The sequence below is a fragment of the Monodelphis domestica genome, chromosome 6, assembly GCF_027887165.1.
Source record: "Monodelphis domestica isolate mMonDom1 chromosome 6, mMonDom1.pri, whole genome shotgun sequence".
NCBI lineage: Eukaryota > Metazoa > Chordata > Mammalia > Didelphimorphia > Didelphidae > Monodelphis > Monodelphis domestica.
In genome coordinates this window covers 305,599,308-305,623,540 of record NC_077232.1, presented here as the reverse complement: position 1 = coordinate 305,623,540, position 24,233 = coordinate 305,599,308, and the positions used below count along the sequence as shown (strand labels likewise).

The window sequence follows — 24,233 nt, the reverse complement described above, 5'->3', positions numbered from 1 at the left end:
GCCTGATTTTCCCACAGTTGCTATCTTTTCCAGCAGTTTCCTTCAATTCCTGAATTGCCTCAGGCATGTCCAGCTGGAAGCCTTAGCCTTTAACTTCTCTTTACTGCCCCCAGATACCTATCCTTATTGTCACCACCTCCAGAAAGCTGTTTCCTTTTTCTTACAGCTCTTCTTCCCGTTAATCCCTGCCTAGTGCTTTATGATCTCCTGCCTCCTCAAGATTACGAGGAAGGAGGGTTTCTTTAGAGAGGAGTTGACACCTCTTGAATTTTCTGTACATCCCTTCCACAATACACTCAGACCACCTCTTTGGCTTTTTGACACTGTTCTCTCCAATTTTAAAGATAATTAAAGTTTGGATGAAACTTTAAGCTTCAATAGATGCCAGAACATATTGAATACAATATTAAAATTCAAATTGTTAACTGGAAAAGATCAGAAATAAGTAGACTCAAACCCAATAAATGCAGAGTAGTAAAAAGAAATGGTAAATAGAATAAGTTGGAAATAAAGAATTTTACCTAATATAGGGAGAGAATTATTAGATAGGTAGAAACATAAATTGCCAATTTTCCTATTTCCATTGAGCACTGATAACATCCTGAAGGCACAATTAAAGTGAGATATAGAAGAAAATCTGGAAAGGCTTCAGAGAACATCTATAAATGTGATTGATGAACTAGAAAGTAAGATAAACTTTAAAAAAAGAGATTGATCATCACAAAGGAGAAGATACTGAAAGGCAACTTTATAATCATCTTTAAATATACTAAGTACTAGCTATACCTGTGCTATAAAAACCATTTTACAAGGGTTTGAAGAACTGAGTAGATGGAATTGGAAAAACAAACTATTCTTTGAAAACTTAGTAGTGGTGAGAAATGGTGTAGTAGCTCAGTTAGTGGGGTCAGGAGAAAACGTTTTTTAAGTTAGATCTAGAGGAGGAGCCAGTAAAGAGGGAAAGAGAAGGGTTGAAGAACAAGAACTCAGAAGAGCTAGATGGTGATGAGAACTGGCATGAGAACTAGGAGATAGACATAGAAAAAAAGCAAGAGAGTCACGGCTGCAGAGATGAAAGGATTAACCTTAGCTAGATGGAAAATGACATCCTCTTCCAAAAACAGGAAGAAGAAATAAACGGGGAATCAAAGACTTTGATTTGGTAAGGGAGGGGAGTTGAACATAGATATCCTTATATATGGTAGAAGAAACATCTAAAACTAATTTGGCTCGGACCCATTCCAGAAGACTATTGAACAGCTGGAAACTTGCCATGCAGAGCCTAAGAAAACAGAAAAGGCCCTCCCAAATAGGCTAGTTTCTTACTCAAAGGGAATCATCCTCAACTGTTGATATAACTTCCCATATGACTAAGTTATAAAAGCTAAGTATGTGAGAAGTCTGGGCTCTTAGGCTTGATGGAATAATTACCTGTGTGGGGAGTGTGAAATTGTCTTTCTGTAAATGGTGAATATCAATTTACTTGGAAGAAAAGGGTTCCTAGCTTTTGTAGTAGAGGAAACAGAGTACTGTTTCCTCAGTTGAGAATTTTAAGGAGTTAAAGGTTTGACATCACCACCCCTGATGTTCCCTGGAAGAGAGAAAGGGTTCTGGATAATAGACAAAGAAATTCTGATTATGGACAGGGTGAATCTTGTCATCGTCACCATTTTACATCAGGTGGTTAATTGTGATCCGTTGGCACATTATCTCTGTGGCCCTAGATCTTATCTCTAGATGAGGTCCTTCTGAAAGAGGGAGACAAAGCCTGGAATTTATGGTCTTGGTTTCTTCAGGCTCCTATTCTGACTTTACAGTAACATATGCTTCTTTGCTCCCTAGATCAGGTTTCTTACACAAAGTCAGAACTGATGATTAACAGTCCTAAAATAATATGAATGTTAGAAGGTCAGTAGAACAGAGGTATCAAACACATGGCCCACAACCCTCTCAAATGTGAGCTGAAACACATTAAAATGTAACTGGGAAATATTTCACAAAATGCATAAAATTATAATAAAACATAGATACTATTTAATTTTAAAATTAAATCATATGTGACTGGGGGGATCCCTGTGTATGAGTGAGTGGCTTCCATTTTATTTGAGTTTGACCATAATACCCTAGAAGACCTTTAGGAACTTGCCGCTGAAGGGGTGGAATGTATTAGGAGCAGCATCTGGTTGAGAGCCATGGTAATAGTTCCTGTTGTGCTGCCAGGAATTCACTATACATATCCTAAGGACATTGAACGGTCCCTACCACATAGACTGGTTTCTTCCTCAAAAGTGGCGAAGTTTCCCTTAAGACTTATTTGATCTGATATTTAGACCTAAAGCATGTTATCATAAGTAAATTAAAGGAACATGGAAAAATGTACCTGTCAGATCTATGGATAAGGGAAGAGTTTATGACCAAACAAGTGATACAGAGGATCAAGAGGAGTAAAAAAGACAATTTTGATTACTTGACTTTTGAAAAGCTTTTGCACAGACAAAGCTAATGCAAGCAAAATTAGAAGGAAATGGAAAACTGGGGGGAGGTTAGAAACCATGTCAAATTTCTCTCATAAATTATACATTTCTCATATATATAGGGAAATGTTAAGGTTTTATAAAATAAATAAAGAGCCATTCCACACTTGATAAATGGCCAAAGTATATTAACAGATAGTTTTCAGAGGAAGAAATCAAAAGGTCAGTAGTCACATGAAAAAATTCTCTAAATCACTACCGATTAGAGAAATACAAACTAAAAGAAGTCTGTGGGACCACTTCATACCTATCAGATTGACTAACATTACAGAAAAGGAAAATGACAAATGTTGGGAGAGGATGCAGAAGATTAGGACACAGTGCACTGTCATTTGTGACTGATCCAACATTCTGGAGAGTGATTGGAACTATGACCAGAGGGTTATAAAACTGTATACCCTTTCACCCAACAATACCACTACTGGGTCTGTATCCCAAAGAGATCAAAGAAAAGGGAAAAGGACCTATTTGTTCAAAAATATGAATAAGAAGCTTTTTTTTCATGCTGGCAGCCTTAGAAATTGAGGGAATGTCCATTAATTTGGGGATGTCTGAACAAGTTGTGGCATATGATTGTGATGGAATACTATTATACTGTAAGAAATGATGAGCAAGGTGATTTTAGACAAATCTGAGAAGACATATAAAGTCACGCAAAGTGAAGTGAGTAGAAAAAGGAAAACGTACATGGTAACAGCAATATTGTAAAGATGATCAATAATGAAAACAAATGATCAATACAGTGATCCAAGACAATTCCAAAGGATCCACGATAGAAAATGATATCTTTTTCCAAGGAGAGAAGTGATAAACTCTAAATGTATAATTTTAAAATTTTATTTTTCTTTCATTTTTTTGTCTTGTTATTTTTTGTCTTTTTTGTCTTTTTGCAACATAGCTAATATGGAAATTGGCATTGTATGGTTCACATCTATAATCAGTATTAAATTGCTTGAGTTTTCAATGGGTGGGGTAAGTAATAGGAGAGGAGAGAATTTTGAATTCAAAAAATTTTTAAATGAATATTAATTTTATACATGTCATTGGGATGTATTTAACTACACACATACCATTTTTTAAAGGACTTAATTGGTCTAAGGAATTAGGAATCAAATTATTGAAATAACTTTCTAAGTCATAAAAGCCAAATGCATGAGCAGTCAGGGATTCTCAGCCTTAATGCACTTAACATTGCTGTAGGATTCAGCATACTCTTCTGACGGAGTTACTATGCCCAAATGAACCAATGCTGTATCTTTACTGAATATCCTTTACTGAATATTACCATTCTATTGGTGAGCAAACTATTTTGTTAATGATTTTATGATTTTTGACTCCAATATTGTACTCAGATGAGCCTAAGCTAGGCCTGGCATAGAACACTTTGATCTTGACAGCTACTTTATTTATTTTCATTCTTGTGTGGAGTTATAAATATTATTGATGCAAGTACAAAATAATATTTAGTTAAAGCAAGTCTTCAAAGAGTCTCTACTAAACACTACTTTTAGTAATAACAATTTGCATCTGTGTAGCACTTCAAATTTACAAAATACTTTTCCTAATAACAACTTTGTTGCTATTGCAAGTATTGTTATCTCCTTTTTACAGATGAATAAACTGAGGCTCTGGAAGATGAAGTGAGTTTCTAAGGTTAACAAAAACTAATAAGTGTTTAAGGCAGGATAAACTAGTTCAACTAGTTCTGTACTTAACACTTTTAAAACTTAAAATTGTATTATGTGTTTAAAATACTAAAACTATATTACTTTTAAAAATTATTCTCCAACTCAAGCTTTTCAAATATCGAATCCTAGAATATTGGTATTAGAAGGGGGCTTAGCAATCATCTTACCCATTTTTACATCTTGATCTACATTAATTGCCCTCTTATGTTGAATTAGTGAAGTTGTTGAAATGGGTGTTTTTAGAAATATGAAATACTTGTAGCTAGAACATGAATCTTTGTATAAAGTATTCATTCTTAAAACTTTTATTTTTTGATTTTATAATTTGTTTCATAACAATAATTATGCATTGTTAATACTTCACATTTATTGAATGATAAATATAAACATCAAAGTCAATTAATATAATACACTTTAAAAAGCTGAGAGACATATGTCTTTTACAGGTGTGTTCTCCTCCCTCTTTTGGGAATGAAGCCACCCCAACAGAGTCTCTATCTGCTTGTTGATTCTGTTGATGAAGGTTGTAATATTGCTGAAGGTGAACAGACTTCAGGCTTGTCTGGGACTGTGGCAGAGCTGTTAGCTGGTCATCATGAATTCTTTCCACCTTGGCTGCTACTTCTCTGCTCTGCACGCAAACAGAGTAAGGCTGTTACCAAAATGTTTACAGGTGAGTAAATATATTTTGATTTGTAGCTATCATATATGTGTCATATTTCTTAATAACTTAAATTCAAAATATTAGCACCAATTTATTATGTATTTTATTTATACCAAAATTATCCTCTTGGGTCTCATCCTGAGCTCCTGAAGACTATATGAGTAGAGCAGAAGCTTTCCTAGAGTTTATCAAGGTGGAGGAGCTTCCAGTACTGGATTGGGTATCTTATGAACAGCTACTAGCCTAGCAGTGTTCATAAGTTTTTATCACCAGTTTGGCCACAGGCTAACACAGTGCAGGAGAAAGAGCCTTCAGATTGAAGTCAGAAGTTTGGTTTTAGTCCATCAACTTAATTGCCACTCCTGTGATCTTGGACAAGTCATTTATCAAATGAAGAGGCTGGGTCCTTTCAAGCTATAAATCTATGTTTTCAAGTAATGAAATATGAACCTTTCATCCTCAATAATCTTAAAAACAATTATAGAGAACTTTGTGATCTGTGTTAATGGAGACACTATTCATACTGATAGAGTGCATGCAGTCCCTTAAAGTCATAATAATTTTCTATCAGATGTATATATCTATAAATAAATGTTAGTAACACGGGATGAATGCCTCTTTCAGAGAAATAAGTACATGCTAAAATACTATCTGCTGTTCAGGCTCTAAGTCTCATCAACCATCATTTCTACCTTGAACAACTTTAACTGTAACAGAGAGACAAAATGAAACCAACCAACATTTGTTGAATGCCTGCTGTATGCAAGGTACTCACTGTGCTGTCAAAGATATAGAGAATTGTAAGACAAAATGCCTCAGTCAAGTTGACTGTAGTAGGTCTAAACCTATGAACAACTTAACAGTTGAAGATTTCCATAATTCAGTAAAACCTTACTAATTTTTCATGGATTCTTTTGGGGATTTTGAATAGTCTAGTCATTAGAATTTGAGCTCAGAGATTATTTTTTGTGTTTTTGTTTTTCCTTTTTTGGTGTCTGTACTTAGCAGCACAGTACCTAGTATAGATAATGCTTAGTAAATGCTTGTTGACTGACTAATGATGGCAGGAATCATGTAATATGATTTGTTTATAGTACTTTCAAAGCTGTCAGTCAGTCACTGAGTGTTTATTAAGCACCTTCTATGTATCAGACATTATGCTAAATGCTTTGCAAAAGCAAATTTAGTAATGATCATTAGTTTCTGTTTCCAAAGAAAGTTCCAGCTATTCCTTGACATGTAAGATCATAGGACTAAATTAAATAGGACCTTAGAAATTATCCAGCCCAACTTCCTCATTAGTAAAGGAAATTTATACTATGAAGTGCAAATGATTTGGCCAAAGTCATACATATGAAGAGCCAATATTTTAGTGCACATCTTCTGATTCTAAGTTCAGTGACGTTTTCATCTAGGAAAAGCTTTTTGATAAAGTCATTGACTTCATACAGTATCCATTCTTGTTAAAAAAAAAAACAACAAAACTGTAGAAAGCACAGGAATATATGGAACTTTACTTAGTATGAAAATTAGTATCTACCGAAAACCAAAAATCAGCACTATCTATTATGGGGGAAAAGTAGAGGCCTTATATAGATCAGAAATAAAATTAAGTATCTTTATTTTCACCATTACCATTGACTATAGTACTAGGAATTCTAGACATAGTAATAATACAGGAGAAAGAAATTCAGGGAACAAGCATAGGCAAAAAGGAAATAAATTGATCATTATTTGCAAAAATATGATACTTAGAGAATCCTGTTTAGTTAACTAAAAACTAGTCAAAATAATTAACATCTTGAGCAAAATTGCCAACAATAAAATGAACCCACACTAATTATTAGCATTTCCGTATGTTAACCACAAAATCCAGTGGGAAAAGATAGGACAAAAAATTCCATTTAAAATAACAGCAGATAGCATACTAAGAGTTTTCCTCTTAAGACACACAGGACCAGATGAACACAATTATAAAATATATAAATAAAAACAGATCTAATTAATTAGAAAAATATTATTTTCTTATGGTTAGACCAAACCAATTGAATAAAAATGATACCTTCTAAATTACTTTGCGTATTAAATGTTTACCAATCAGACTACCAAAAGATTACTTTATAGAACTAGAAAAAATACTAACAATTTTTTTGGAGGAGCAAAGATCAAGAATTTAATTTGGGGGGTGGGTGTGGGAGGGGACTGGAAGGAGTCCTCACAGTACTGACCTCAAATATAGTGCAGAGCCATAGTCATCAATTTTATATTGGAGAAGAAACAGAGAAGTTCATCAGTGAAACACTAGTAGTAGTCTCTTGGTAACCGAGGATGACGATTGTCTTTGTGCGCTTTCATCTATGATAGATGAGTGTGCACAAAGACACTTGTGCGTGAAGGAGATTTAAGTGGAAAAGTCGATGCACAGAGACAGTCCCACTCTCTCGGCTTTGGAAGCCTGGGTCCAGTGGCACGAAAAGTCGTTACACCTGGAGACTTCCTCAGCTGCATTGGGTGGCCGTGTTGTCCTTTGTGCTCCAACACGCCCTGAGCACTCCACAGTGCTTTGCTGTGTTGCCCTCTCAGCCGTTGAACCTTCTTGTTCGTTTCTTCCGTCTGTTCCACTGAAGCAGTCTTCACATGCCAGGTGAGCAAAGCCCTGGTTCACCAGGGGTCGATGACCTGATGGCTACCCTCACAAGGTTTAGCCGTTGCCCAGGGTGTGGCCGCTGCCGCATGCTAGCAGCTATTGGGAGCCACAAGTAAGAGCTGGGTGTCAGGTGGGGGTCAGAGGCTGGAGAGCTGCCCTAGAAGGGCAAGACAAGCCCTCTGTATCACAGGTGCTACCCCTCCCTGAACACCCCATACACCCTTATCAGTGGAACAAATTAGTTATATAATATACAGGAGCAAATAAACACTATAGCCTTATGTAATGTCACAGCTTTGGGATAAAAACTCATTTTTCAACAATCTATTGGGAAAACTGGAGGAAACAAGGTATAAACTGGCATCACATACCACATTCCAAAACATGCTCCAAATGTGTACATTATTTAGATGTAAAAGGTGACATGACAAATTCAAGGAGCATTGAAGAAATTACTTTTCAGATTTGTGGATAGAGGAAGAGTTTAGGATCAAACAAGACAGAAGGGTTCATGCGAGGTAAAGTAAAACAATTTTTATTATATAAAACTTAAAAGTTTGTAAACAAGCATTGTCATTTTAGCTAAAATTAGAAGCAGGAAATTTGTAGAAAAAAATTTGTACCAAATTTCTATGATTTTAAGATGCAAGGAATTAATTCAAATTAATAAGAATAAGGTGTTATTGATAAATGATCATGGGATATGAATAGCAGTTTTTAAATGAGAAATCCAAACTATCATCAGTCTTATGAAAAAAATGCTTGAAGTCACTAATAATTGATGAAATACAAATTTAAATAATTCTGATGTACTACCTCATGCTCATCAGATTGTCAAAGATGATTTAAAAAAAGCAAAATAACAAATACAGGAAGGGCTGTACTTCTGCAGTTGAGGAGAGAGGTACTAGCATCTAGGTGTAAGGTATAGTAGGTATATTAATGCACTACTGGTAGAACTGAACTGGTGTAGCCATTCTGGAAAAGAATTTAAAACTATATCCCAAAAGCTATTAAATTGTGCCTATCCTTAGATCCAGCATTATTCCTCCTAGATTTATATCCCAGAAAGATCAAAAGAAAAAGTAAAAAGATCCATATGTATGAAAATATTTATAGCAGCTCATTTTACGGTGTCAAAGAATTAGAAACTTGAGAGTATGTCCATCAGTTCCCCAATGGTTAACAAGTTATGGTTTATGAATGTGGGAAAATGATATTTTGATGTAAGAAATTAAGAAAAAAAGAACACCTGACAAGCCTTGTATGTGCAGATTGAAATGAACTTCTATTCATAGTAAAATGAACAGAATGAGGAGAATAATTTATATAACAACAACAATAGTGCGAAGACAAACAACTTTTGAAAGTTTTCAGAACTTTGATCAACAGAGTGACAACCACAATTCCAGAGGCCTTATGATGAAGCATGCTATCCACTCCCAGATAGAAAGCTCATTTATAGTGCAGATTGAATATTATGTTTTGTTTTAGATTTTTTTAACATGGCCAATGAGGAAATTTTTACATATTTGTAATTGATTTTGGTTTTCTTTCTTATTGAAGTGAAAATGGGAAGGGAGTAGAAATTGAAAATAAAATTGAAGGGGGGGGGCAAAAAGATAAATTTACTGAGGCACACCTATGAAGTCCTAACCTTACTCCCAACAACATATTAAGAGTTTTCCTAGGAGAAGTCAGCCAAGGCATAACATTTATTTTAGACCAAGGATTCCTGATTCTAGAGTCTGGTGCCAGTGATTATTCCCTTTTTATGTACATTTTACGTGTTCTAATTGAATGGCACTGTAAAAGATGTTCAGATGTGTCTAGTAAGTAGATAGCAATGGTTTACTATCCCTAATCTATTTGCTTCTTGCCAACAAGTCATTCTTAACATTAGTATTTGTTTTTTCCTTTTGTTTTTTCCTTTCCAAGAGTGAGAGTGAGCCTTAAATATAATTTGTATTGTTAATCACTAAAACCACAGTATTATCATCATAGAATTTATAATTGATTAACAAAATGCAGTCATTTAAAAAATTATTCCTATTATCTCCCCTTAATTCCCATCAAAGTAGAAAAATTAAACTCTTGTAGCTAATAAATTGGAAATATTTTACATGTGAGAAATATAACAAAGGTCCATCAGTACAGTTAATAAGAAAGGATATGGAGAAGATAGGTGGCTCAGTGAAGAGGGAGCCAGGCCTAGAGATGGGAGATTCTAGGTTCAAATCTAGCCTCAGACAGTTCCTATCTGTGTGACCTTGGGCAAGTCACTTAATTCCAGTTGCCTCGACCTTACCACTCATCTGCCTTTGAACCAGTACTTAGTATCGTTTTTGAGATAGAAGGTAAGGATTTAAAGAAAAAGAAAAGATTAAATAAAATCTCAGTTCCTTCAATAGTCCAAGAAGAGGCAGGACTTTTATTCCTTAAAGAGGAAAAAAAAAACTTATATTGGTTAATAGCAAACATATCATTTGGAAAGAAAGTGATATAAGGGACCAATGAATGGTGAAAGTCAGGAAAGGAAAAAAATAATTGAATTAACCTTTTCTGGATAAAAATGGACATTACCTCATGAATGAGGTGTGTGTTTGTGTGTCTGTGTGCATGCGCGTGCGCACATGTGTTTTAAAATGGAATTGGGAAAGGGGAAGAAAATTAAATGATAGGAAGAAGTCATAAATGCAATCTCACTTAGCCTGACTGAGAGAAGGGAAGTGGTCTTCCTTGAAATCTCTTGGGGAGGATATGGGAAGGGTAAGGGAAGAACTTTGGTAGGAAGGTATATGACCTAGAGTATTAGGAGGAATATTTTATCCTAGGTTAGGGGGGTGAGTGGGCATGGGCCCTGAAAGCACATTCATTCCTATTTTGTGTTGGGGCAGGCCCTTACAAGCACCAAAGCAGATGTTACTATAGGATCTAGGTTAAACTTTGCTTGGTTGTCAAATTTGTATAATTATGTGTTTGAAGATAAATGTAATCTTCAGGCCCACCTGCTATGGAATGTTTGTGCTCTCATGAAAAACTATTAATTTGGAATGTTTTAGAAACTGTGCCTAATGAATAGATGCTAATATGTAACTGACCAATTTCATGAGTTCCCCAGTTAATCTTAATGAGTTTAGGACCTTTGGAGACATCTGAGCCCCCTCTGTCCACCTTAGAGGACCCAGACTACTCCTTTTTTTGGACATGCCTCCTAAAAACAGTGATTTGAACTCAAGTGGATTGGCTTCTTTTGAAGATTTAGAAAAATGAATTCTGAAGATCAATGTAGTTTCTCACTTTTTAATACTTTTCCTTTCCCTATATACCTTCTTCTAAAATTAAGTTAACCTAATCCAGGAAGGGCTTCTCCTCCATCCCCCTCCTTCCCCAGGAACTGGAATGTTAACTTGTGGCAGAAACACATGGCAGAGATAGACTTGTGCTTGCATGTAGTCTGAGAGAGTAATTCCATCCCTAATGTGTAGAGGAGGGAGGGGGAACTTTGAATTCTCTAGACTGTGTCAGCCTGGAATCTAGCCTTCTTGTCAGAGATTGGAGATTTCCTGAATGTCAGCTTCTTGTGGGAAATAGTCTCAAGATTTCCCAGGATGGAGCATTTTGGGATTAAAATTTATAAAGGACTTGTCTAATTGAGCAACTTCTTTGGAGAAAGAAGTGGATAGGACACATAGTTATTTCATTTCACCCTTCCTCAAGAACAAAGCCATTTAGTTCCTTGAACGGTGTAGGTTTCGTAGGAAAGAAAGTTTAGTTTGTCTACTGGTCCCCAAAGTATGTTTCCTTGGGTAGAGTAGGCTAGTTCTAAACCACAGGATGAGTATTGCTAATGTTAGGGTGAGTCTCTCAAATGTCAAAAGGATTGTCTGATAAAGTATCCAAGTATTTTTTCCAGGGGAACTATTGGTCCTTTTGCATACTTTGTATAATTTTTCTTTTCAGTAGTTTCTGAGAATCCTCATCTTCTACATTTTTTGTTGAATAATATAAAGACTATTTTTACCCCATATGCATATTGTGCATTCCCTTGCCTGCTTAAATATATGTATTTGGGGGCCACTTTTACCCATATTTGGTGTAAACATAACCACTATATTAATTATGCTGTGTTCCTAGAATAACTAGTTAGGAGCAATGAGGCAAAGAAATATGATTACTCTCTCCCCTTCCCCCTTGCGTCAGGTCCTTAATATGAACTCATCCTGCCTTGGAGTGCCCTGGACCATAAATCATATTTATACACTATATGCAGAGTATTTCCCAATAGAATATAAGCCTCCTGAGGGAAAGGATTGTTTCATTTTTTTTGTTTCTTTCTCCAGGATCTGGCACTTAATGCTTAATAAATGCTTAATGGGGAACTTAAGTCCAAAGTGTAGGCTCATCAAATAGACTCTTGATAAAATGATAAAAAAATGGAGGGGGCGAGAAATGGTTGTCATTGATGACTGTGCTGTGTGGAAGAGGCATGAAGGAGGAGAATTTTCATGCATGCAAGACAGAAAGCTGGGGACATCATCTGTCAGTCAAAAGGTGAACATTCTATTTGGAATGTTCCCAGGAAAACAGTTGGAGCCTAGCCAGCGGATGAACTGAGAGACTTCCTCGGCTTCTGACCAAGGGAGAGACTGGATTCTTCTGACCTAGGCTGAGACTTTTGTGTGGCTGATGTTGGTGACTGCCCGTTATATACTGGGCTGATTAGAAGAAGACAGAAGAAAATCAATTGTCCTTCACAACTCCCTGACAGACTTTTCTGTCATAGCTGTGACAGGACTGATATTTCCCCAAATCCTCCTAATCCTCCTTATAGTCTAGGGATAACTCCATCCCTCTCACCTCATCTTTCATCCTCATCCTGTCTTTCCCAGTAAACCCCCTTACTTGAGAAAGAGAGGAAGAGTATTTTTTCTAAGCCTTCATAGTCCACTCTGGGAAGGAGGGGGGGAGGGGCAAAGCTGAAAGGCTTCTGAAGAGGGAGCTGAAGGGAGGTATTGAGGGAGGAATATTAATCAGTTAGTCATCTAGGGAATTGATAGACACCCTCAAGTATTCCTCTAATATCTCTCTATTATAGCTAGTAATGGTATTGAAGAGAACTGAACTTTCTTTTTTAATCTCCACTAGAACTCATAGTATAGAAATATGATAGGTATAATAGTGATATAGAAAGAATAAATAGAAGGGAAAGTAAATAGCCCATGAATGGTGATGAAAATTTAGAAATTAAAAGAGAAAGAAATAAGGAGTTGAAGTATATTATAATTTCATTAAAGGAGCATATGATTTAAGCTCTAATAAAAGGTGATAAGACTAGAGAAATAGGAGTGGAAATAAAGGATGGTAATGAGTGTGAATATGTAATTCAAGGGATAGCTAGGTGGTTCTGTGGATAGAGAGCCACACCTGGAGATGGAAGGTCCTGTTTTCAAATCTGGCCTCAGATACTTCTTAGCTGTGTGACCCTGGGCAAGTCACTTGACCCCCATTGCCTAGTTCTTACCACTCTTTTGCCTTAGAACCAACATCTAGTATTGATTCTAAGACAGAAGGTAAGGGTTTTTTAAAAAAGAAATATCAATTATTAGTCTTTTGAAAGAATATTCCCTGTACCAAAGTGAATCTTCTTGAGGTGAATGAATGAATGAAGCACTTATAAAATGCTTAATTATGTGCCAAATATTGTGCCAAGTGCTAGTATACAAATAGAAAACTTAAGCCAGTCCTTGCTATGAAGAGTCAACATTCCAGGACCTTCCCTCTGTTGATTAAATAAATTAATTTTATATATGAATACTTCTACATAATTACATAATCCCCATGATCTGGAACTCAGTGGTAAGGACTGTCTTTCACCCTTCTTTTTATCCCTCAGCACTTAGCAGTTGTTGACTAATACAGACTCTTAAAAATGTTTTTTTGACTGACTGGCAGGCTAATGGAGGACACAACATATATATATTTCAGCTGCAAGCAAAGGTCCCATGATCCCTAAGGTGCTGCAACAAAGCAGATGATAAATATCTTTTTTTTTTTTCATTGAATGAAATCCTATCAGTTTCTGATGTTGAACCATTTGGCAGGGCCAATGACTGGTGGCAAAATTTTTTCTTTTCTGGATCTTCAGTAGCTGTGGTTATAGCTCCTGTCTATAGTGGCTAGGATGTATCACCACAGAGTCGATTGCTAAGATGATGGCTGAGTGCACTGGGCTGGAAGCATTGCATTTCCCAACTCTTGAGTTCAGGGTCCTGAATTATCTCCATCCAGGTGTGAGGGGAGATGGTGGTCATAGGTTGGTGATGGTTGTGGTTAATTCAATTTACCTGGCTCATGCCACTTCCTGTCTCCTCTGGGTACTCTTCTGCTTCAGTTAGGTTGACTTGTCTGCCCTCAAGTTGGCAATTGGTGGGACTCACTAGCTTCTTCTACACAGAGCTACCTTCCCAGATGATGACTATGTGAACTGTTTTGGAAGCAAGATTAGTGCTACTATTCCCATGGTTCTTGTGCCCTTCTGCTTCTTGGTGGTAATTGGTCAGCACTTGTTGCTGGTCATCATGAGAAATGTGGACACCTTTTCCAGAATCATGACTCCCCTTCATTAGTATCTTCAGGAGCTTGTCTAGAAGCTTGTCTAGTGTTTTGAGGATCACTGCTATTCCCAAGGCTCTTGGGTTCAGGGTCTTGGACTGTTTCCATCAATGTCAGAGAAGAAGTAGTGGTCATAATAGTTGGACTAGCTGCAAAAGGGCAGAAAGATTAAATGTAAGCTTTATAGACTATAGTATTTTTAAATCAATAATATAGGAAGCACAAGGAAAAAAAGATTTAAATGGAGACTAAGGAACAATTACAATGAGTGAGTCAGAGAACGAGTCATAAAAATGGCGACTATGTAAATGAGGAATAATAATTATGAGATAGTTGTACAAAGGTTTTGAGAAGAAACTAAACAATTCCTCAGGGGTAAAAAAAATATATTCCTTTGATAGCATATTAAACAGGAAAAAAGAGGATTAATTAACTTTCCATGAAATTTGGAAAACTAAAGTTAAAAAAGAAGAAATTGTGAAAATAAGAGGAAAATTAGATAAAATTATGAACAAAAACACTAGAAAGGTTTAAAAATGAATAAATCATTAGCTAATTGGTGAAAATAAAAGCTAAAATTATCTGATTAAAAATGAAAAGTAGATGTTATAGTAGAGAGTAAATAAAGATAATAACCACAAACTATGCCAGTAGACCTGGGATCTTAAAGAGGATGAGTGACTGCCTACAAAAATAATATACCCACATGATAAAAACAAGAGATAGATATCTTAATCTGTGAACGTTAGATTACTCCACTCTTCTTAGTCTAACAAAAACAGGAATGTCTACACCTATACTTAAGGATTAAGTATTTAGGAGGATGTCCTATGACAGACATGTGCTAGCAAATGACAAATCAGAAACAACTGACAGACCCCTGGACAGTCCTAAGTCAAGCTTAAGCTACCATTGTTACATGTAAGATGCAGGAAAGTGATGTAAAAACCATCTATATATTTCGCGTCACTTCCTCTCTCTGGCCTCTTTGGTGGTGGAGAGGAGGCTGGCGGAGCGTGCTGAGCATTTCGGCATCTTGGGTGGGGGCTGCTATTGTCTGGGTTTAGCAGTGAGTTTTCCTTGATACCATACTGGAGGAAGCTGAGTAGCCTAGTTCAGGTGAGGAATCTTTACTGAGCTCTATCGGAGTTTAGGCTGATTCTTTCTCCTTTACCTTCCAAACACTATCCTCTTAAAAAGCCACTAATCTTCCTCAGGGACCTTGTGGCTGAGGACTTTGAATTCCCTGTGGCACAGGCCAGGCGGGAGAAATCCTGCACCTTTTCCCTTTCCCTTCTCCTTAATTCCTTCCCTCTATATTAATTAAACCACCATAAATTAAAAAATTGACTTGGGTATTTTATTTGGGATATTTCCTGGTGACCAAAAATAATTTAGATTAGGTTACAACCCTAAAATTATCCTTACAAATCTCAGAATGAAAGTAGAGAAAATCATAGAGGTGTACCAGATAAGAATGGGAGGGAGAGGGGGGAGGAGAGGATGAATTGTCCAAGAAGTTTTTCAAGGAAATCTAAAATTTAAAATTTTTAATTAAAAATTTTAATTTTGCATTTTAATTTAATTATCCAGTACCATTCTATTAAAATTTTGCAGAATAATACCTTTGTAAAAAATGTATTCTCAGTTATTAAGAATATAATCTACCATACTTTTATGAAGCTCTTTTATTCACTGGTTAGGAAAATGGAAGACTTCTTGCTCCACAATTTATGAGAAGCATTGAATGAATATTGTAATAGATAATATTGTAGGGGGTATATTTGATGGATATTAGATAACTAATAGATCAGGTAGTTATCTTTCTTTGCTTATCCCCCTCCCTCTATATCTCCCTTCCTCCCTCTTCCAGCCTCTTCAGCCTCTCTCTTCTTCCCCTTCCCCCATCTTCTTCAGTCTCTTTCTGAGTCACTCAGGGTGAGCTATGATGTTTCGGAGGAAATACTCTTTTCTCTTCTTTATCTCAAGTAAGGGTTTATTGGGGAAGATAGGAAAGGATGAAGGATGGAGGTAGGAGGGTTGGAGGTTTCCCTATTATCTACAGTGAGTCTTAGGTTGGAGGATATTGAGAGAAATGACAATTCAGTCACTACCATAAAACAGAGGACTATTGTCCTTCTTCTGCCTTCAAGTCATCCAGGCCACCTCCAACTTGATTATCCCAAGTCCCAGAGATAAACCCAGCTTCTTCCTTCAAAGTCACCACCATCAGCCAAGAAACCCAGAAATCAGTCAGCAGCTGGTTCTTGCTTTCAACTGTTTCCCAGTAACATTCCAAATGGAATCTTCCTTTGATTGACAGCTGATCAACCTCCAGCCATTGCTTCTTGTCCTTTTGCATGCCTTATAATTTTTCTCCTTTCCACAATATATAATCTAAATATAAAGGATCATGCTTTAAAAAAACCAGGGGAACAAAAAACAACTGTTTTTCATCATCTTAATTTGGAGGAAATTCATGAACAAACCCAGAATAGAGATCACAAAAGACTAAACAGAATAACTTGATTATGTAAAATTAAAAGTTCAAGCAAAATCATTGCATCTGGAAAGCAAGAACCTGTCAAGTAGGAAAATAATCTTTGCCTTAAGTAATTCTTATATGTATCTTATGTATAAGGTATCTAGAATATAGCTGTAGATTGAACTATAAACTTATTCTTCATGATAAATGATCAGAGAACCATGAACAAGCCATTTGCAAAGGAGGAATTGCAACTATGATCACATAAAAGATTGCTTTAAATCACTGAGAGGAACAGTGCAAATGAAGACATGTCGGAAGTTTCATCCTGCACTGTTTGTATTTTTGATTCAAAGATTCTTCTTTTAGAAATATTTCTCCAAGGAATTTAAAGACAGAGGGAAAAGGACCACTCTGTCTCAGAGCATTTTCTTGTTTGTTAAAACACTTATCTTCCATCCAATACTGTGTATTGATTTCAAGGAAGAAGAGTGGTAAATACTAGGCAGTGGCAGTCAAGTGACTTGTCCAAAGTCACAGAGCTAGGAAGTGACTGAGGCTAGAATTGAACTTAGAATCTCCCATCTCTAGACCTGGCTCTCAATCCACTGTACCACCCAGCTGCCCCCTCAAACCATTTTTAATGACACTTTGTGGCAACTATAAATTTTCTTTTACATATTTGTTCATTTATTTAACTGTGTATCCTTAACATTCATTAAAAATTTTTTGAATTCCAAAATCTTTCCCTCTTATCCCTCCTCCAACACATTGAAAAGTCAAACATTATATCAATTACAGATGTGAAGTCATACAAAGTTTATTTCTATATTAACCATAACTATAAACTTGAATAGCTCAACAGATGTGGATGAAGTCAGATATCAGAGAAATAAGGGAAGAATTGTGTGGACTGATGCAAAATAAAGTAAGAAGAATCAGGAGAATTATATATATGATCACTATAATATCATAAAAGAAACAACACTAAAAGGAAGTTGAATGTTGCTTAATTACCACTCCCAGTCCTACTGACTGGGATAAATAAATCTCATTCCTCTCAGCTGAGAAGCAGGAGACTGTGTTTATATCGGAATGTATTGATTTTTGACTGTTCTGATGATTTTTCCTTAAATATTTTTTCCTTAAATTTCTTTGTTATAAGGGAAGTGAAGCCTTAATGAGCAGTAGTTAAGTGAAAATTGACTGGTCTAAAAACAAAAGACAACAATAGACCTTAAAAAGAAAAATCTCTTTATAACAATATGAAAGCCCTGTTTCATACAGATGAATACTGAAAAACATTATTGATCTTAAATACCGAATGCTCGCTGCTTTTATTTTTAGCAATTTTATTAAGCCAAGTAACAGATGTTACTTACCCTTGTTTTGCCCTTATGGGGGAAAAGTATATTGTCTTCTTTTATAGCATGTTTAGAAAAAGATGAATTGGAAATATTTTTTAAGTATTTCATTAATAATTTAATAAGAATCTGCTTATTTTAGTATGCTGGTGGAGCTGTTTCATCAGTTGGCAATAATGTTCCATCAATTTGGATTTAGTAAAAAAAAGGGGGGATATTATGTTAATATAACTAAAGTAAGTTAGATGTTACATTGCTTTCTGAAAATTAAGAATTTTTATTTGATTGTTCAATTAAATGTGGTTAATTTAAAGACAATTAAAATTGATGCACTAAGTGTATGAGAAATAATCTCAGAAATATTTTCAAATTAGTGAATATCCAAAATTGCCCCTAAAAAGGACAATGCAGTTTATTAGAATACAAAAAAATAGTTTATGGATATCACATTTCTTTTGATCTCTCCAAAATTTGACCTAAACTGAAAAGTTTTAAAAAGTCTAGACAGGTTAGTTTTTGTTTTTGTTTTATGCACTCCTGGCAATCCATACGTTACATCTTGTTTTAATTCTGATTTGTGCCTCTCATTTAAGACATCAGGAGCATATTCCATACTGATACTGCAGAGAAAATATAATACTGCTTAGATAATATTGTAAAATAAATGAAAGTATTTCAATTGGAATTGGTAATTATTCATCAAATGCAAATAGCAATATGACCAATTTCTATATTTATAAGAATACATCAGTAATGTTCATTTTCAGCTTTTGTCTTCAGTGATGTTCAAAACTTTCTAATTTGTTTTTCTATATTAAAATAGTTAATCTGCTCTTGTATAGGATTTATAACCTTTACCCATGCATCTCTGATACCGTGATGATTTGGGGGGATTAGAATTGTACATGCAAAAGTCCCCTTTGACATGTCTCTCTCTTTTCTCTAGGCTTTCGAAAAATAAGTCTTGATGATCTTCGGAAAGCTTACATTGTTAAGGATGTCCAACAGTACATTCTCCATCGTCTGGATCAAGAAGAAGCCTTGAGACAACACCTCACAAAGGAAACTGCAGAAATGTTGAATCAGCTCCATATCAAAAGCAGCGGTTGTTTCCTTTATCTAGAACGAGTTCTAGATGGAGTTGTGGAAAATTTTATTATGTTAAGAGAAATCCGTGATATTCCTGGAACCCTCAATGGGCTATATCTCTGGCTCTGTCAAAGACTTTTTGTGAGGAAACAATTCGCAAAAGTTCAACCTATTCTGAATGTAATTCTTGCAGCATGCCGACCACTCACCATAACAGAATTATATCATGCAGTATGGACCAAAAATATGTCATTGACCATAGAAGACTTCCAACGCAAATTAGATGTACTCTCAAAACTTCTTGTTGATGGACTAGGAAATACTAAAATACTGTTTCATTATAGTTTTGCAGAGTGGCTACTAGACGTCAAACATTGCACACAAAAATATTTATGTAATGCAGCAGAGGGACACAGAATGCTTGCAATGAGTTATACCTGTCAAGCAAAAGATTTAACTCCTTTAGAAGCTCAAGAATTTGCATTACACTTGATTAATTCAAACTTGCAATTAGAGACTTCTGAGTTAGCTCTCTGGATGATATGGAATGGTACACCTGTCCGAGATTCTCTGTCTACTTTGATCCCCAAAGAACAGGAAGTCTTGCAGCTGTTGGTAAAAGCAGGCGCACACGTCCACAGCGAAGATGATCGCACCTCTTGCATTGTCCGGCAAGCCTTAGAAAGGGAAGATTCTATTCGAACCTTATTAGACAATGGAGCGTCTGTAAACCAGTGTGATTCAAACGGGAGAACTTTGTTGGCTAATGCTGCATATAGTGGCAATCTTGATGTCGTTAATTTACTCATTTCCAGGGGAGCAGATTTGGAAATTGAAGATGCTCATGGCCAGACAGCGCTGACACTGGCTGCTCGTCAGGGACATACCAAGGTGGTTAACTGTTTGATAGGCTGTGGAGCGAATATCAATCACAATGATCATGACGGCTGGACAGCATTACGGTCTGCTGCTTGGGGAGGTCACACTGAGGTTGTTTCTGCTCTCCTTTATGCTGGCGTCAAAGTGGATTGTGCAGATGCCGATAGTCGAACTGCCTTGAGAGCGGCAGCCTGGGGAGGGCATGAAGATATTGTGCTGAATTTACTTCAGCATGGTGCTGAAGTTAACAAAGCTGATAACGAAGGGAGAACTGCTCTGATAGCCGCAGCGTATATGGGACACAGAGAAATTGTGGAGCATTTGCTGGACCATGGGGCCGAAGTGAACCATGAGGATGTGGATGGGAGGACCGCACTCTCTGTGGCTGCCCTCTGTGTGCCTGCCAGTAAAGGGCATGCGTCCGTTGTTAGTCTTTTAATTGACCGTGGCGCTGAGGTGGATCACTGTGATAAAGATGGCATGACTCCCTTGTTGGTAGCTGCCTATGAAGGACACGTGGATGTTGTCGATTTGCTTCTAGAAGGGGGAGCAGATGTGGATCACACAGATAACAATGGCCGGACTCCCCTTTTAGCAGCAGCTTCTATGGGTCATGCTTCAGTAGTAAATACACTTTTATTCTGGGGTGCTGCCATTGATAGCATCGATAGTGAAGGTAGGACAGTCCTCAGCATAGCTTCAGCACAAGGAAATGTTGAGGTGGTACGAACTCTGCTGGACAGAGGATTAGATGAAAATCACCGGGACGATGCAGGATGGACACCATTGCACATGGCAGCTTTTGAAGGCCACAGGTTAATATGTGAAGCGCTTATTGAGCAAGGAGCCAGAACAAATGAAATAGATAACGATGGCCGTATACCTTTCATTTTAGCTTCCCAAGAGGGACATTATGATTGTGTACAGATATTACTGGAAAATAAGTCTAACATTGATCAAAGAGGATATGATGGAAGGAATTCCTTGCGGGTTGCTGCTTTAGAAGGACACAGGGACATTGTTGAACTACTTTTTAGCCATGGAGCAGATGTTGACTACAAAGATGCTGATGGCCGACCCACACTTTACATTTTGGCTCTTGAAAATCAACTTACGATGGCTGAGTACTTTTTAGAAAATGGTGCAAATGTAGAAGCAAGTGATGCTGAGGGGAGGACGGCACTTCATGTTTCCTGCTGGCAGGGTCATTTAGAAATGGTGCAGCTTTTGATGACATACCATGCTGATATTAATGCTGCGGACAATGAAAAGCGGTCTGCTTTGCAGTCCGCAGCCTGGCAGGGCCATGTAAAGGTGGTCCAGGTTTTAATTGAACATGGGGCTGTAGTGGACCACACATGTAATCAAGGTGCAACTGCTCTCTGCATTGCTGCTCAAGAAGGACACATTGATGCTGTGCAGATATTGCTAGAACATGGTGCTGACCCAAACCATGCAGATCAATTTGGACGTACTGCTATGCGAGTTGCTGCCAAAAATGGACATTCTCAGATAATTAAATTATTGGAAAAATATGGTGCATCTAGTTTAAATGGTTGTTCACCATCTCCTGTTCACACAATGGAGCAAAAGCCTTTGCAGTCGGTGTCTTCAAAAATGCAATCATTAACAATAAAGTCAAATAGTTCTGGGAGTACTGGTGGAGGAGATATGCAGCCTACATTGCGGAGCTTATCAAATGGGCCAACTCACGCATTCAGTTCTCCTTCAGAATCTCCAGATTCCACAGTTGATCGCCAGAAATCATCACTGTCAAATAATTCTCTTAAAAGCTCCAAAAATTCTTCTTTGAGAACTACTTCTTCAACAGCAACTGCTCAGACAGTCCCCATTGATAGCTTCCACAACATGTCTTTTACAGAGCAGATACAGCAGCATTCGTTGCCACGAAGCCGAAGTAGACAGTCAATTGTTTCCCCATCTTCTACAACACAGTCCTTAGGACAGAGTCATAATTCACCAAGTAGTGAGTTTGAGTGGAGCCAAGTAAAGCCCAGTTTGAAATCAACTAAAGCAAGTAAAGGAGGGAAATCAGAAAATTCTAACAAATCTGGTTCTGCTGGGAAAAAATCTAAACCTAGCAATTCTTCACAACCAAAAGTTTTAGAATATGAAATGACTCAGTTTGATAAAAGGGTACCTGTTGCCAAATCTGGGACTAGTACACCACTTAAGCAAATGCCAACAGAATCACAGTGTAAAATTATGATTCCTCCATCTCAGCAAGAAGTTGGTCGATCTCAGCAGCAATTCCTAATTCATCAACAAAGTGGTGAACAGAAGAAGAGAAATGGAATAATGACAAATCCAAATTATCACCTACAAAACAATCAAGTTTTCCTCGGTAGGGTTTCAGTCCCACGAACAATACAGGATAGAGGGCATCAGGAAGTTCTAGAAGGCTATCCTCCTGCAGAGACAGAGTTAAGCCTTAAACAAGCCCTGAAGCTTCAGATTGATGGCTCAGATCCAAGTTTCAACTACAAAAAGGAAACACCTTTATAAAAGGTAAATTTTCATAAATGTCAATATGGTTATAAACAAAGGTCTTTTAAAGCATTCACTGGAGCCTATTCTGATGCTACAGGACACCTAATATGTTTATACTTTGACATTTTTCTTTTGTGCTGTAACATGTAGCTAAATAACTTTTATTGAATCAACTTAATGGGGTTATCTATTAGATTGTGAAACAGAAAATTATTTTTAAAGATGAAATAAAAATTATACTTTGGCTTTCAGATTGCTGCAGGTTCAGATATTTATAAGCCTAAGGATTTGGGAAGGCAGGGTGGATTTGAATTTATAATTTTATCAGTATAGCCAGTTCCCAATGAGATATTGTATCTACCCAGACTGATCCATCCACGTCTGTTTTGTAGGTTATAGAATCATTGGGACTTGCTTGGACTATTAAAAAATTAAGTGATTTGCCCAGAGTTTTCATAAAACTCCACATGTTATTAAACCTCTTTGATAATATGTAGTCATAATACATTTCTGTTCTATTAGCTTCTCTGCTAAATATAAGTCATACTTCTAAAATCTCACCGTAATGCCTCATTATGATGTAGAGGTGACTAAGTTCTCAAAAGTTATGTACCATTAATGTAAATTCAGGCATATTATTCAGAACCAGAAAATCTTTTGAGTATAGGCCTACTGATGAACTATTTGCTATTGTTCAAGGACCATCCATGCTAAGTTCAGAAGAGTGCATCAGCATGTCAGCTGCAGGGTCAGGAACTTTTTTCAATTGGAATCCTATCTACTAAGTCACAAAATCCTTTCAGCCTGCATTAATGAAAGGTATAGAAAATCCACATATAATGAAATTGTAGGTTCTTTACAGAATAATAAGTGGAATGCTTTATTGATTTTCAGGTTTTATTTTTCCAATTTAAAGTCTACAAAAATACTATAACTATTTTCATTACTTTGGGTTTCCTTTGTCTTTGTAGAGGTACATAGTTATACATGCTTCTCAAGAATATATTTACATATAGTAGAATGGGCATTTCCTTTTTTTGAAAGATAAGCCCTTATATTCCAGTAAGACTTAAAAAAAAACTATATAATGTGATGCTATGTTTTGTCTTACCAATTTTTTAGTTGCCTTTTTATGTATAACAGTTAAGGCAACCTTACATTTCAAAGAAAAATGTTTTGACTTTTTTGTTTCAATATAATTCCCTAATCCTACATCTTAAAAGGCTTTTTGGAGGGTTCTGAAAACCAAAGACTTTAGGAAGTAATATAGTTGATATAAATGAATTCTTAAAAGGATTTTCTATGGAGTCTTTAGAAGCAAAAATCTTTATGAAATAACATTAATGTGAAATTTTAAAGACAATTTTCTAATCTAATTACCTTTTTGTATTGATGAAAATTGATTTTATTGTTAAGGCTTGATGCATATCTGCGTCTTTAGGAGGGTTATAGAGCTATAACATTAATGTGAAAAAGTAGAATTTTTCAGGGACCACACTATTTGATCTAATTTCTCGGACTCTTGTTTTTACACATATGCAAATTCTGGGAGGTTTTCCTTGTCATCCTTTTGATTTTTTTCCATCTCCTGAAAAATAAAAAGTATTAATGGTATCTCAAAAGAATCATCTTTAGACTTGGTAAGATTGAATAGTCATGGAAAAAACATTGGATCTAGACTCCACAGAGAAAATCACACAACTGTTCTGAGTCCACTACAGATTTCTATTACACAACCTCAACTGGACCTTCATTGC

General features: G+C 36.4%; 1 protein-coding gene across 1 annotated transcript in view; it reads left to right on the top strand.

Annotated features, from left to right (window-relative positions):
* Window positions 1-24,233, top strand: part of ANKRD50 (ankyrin repeat domain containing 50) — a 70,157-nt gene that overhangs the window by 35,905 nt on the left and 10,019 nt on the right. Inside the window, exons 2-3 of the mRNA XM_001362588.4 lie at window positions 4,669-4,895; window positions 18,944-22,494. Coding sequence (XP_001362625.1) covers window positions 4,669-4,895; window positions 18,944-22,491 — 3,775 coding nt within the window. The 3' untranslated portion in view covers window positions 22,492-22,494. The remainder of the gene's footprint in view (window positions 1-4,668; window positions 4,896-18,943; window positions 22,495-24,233) is intronic.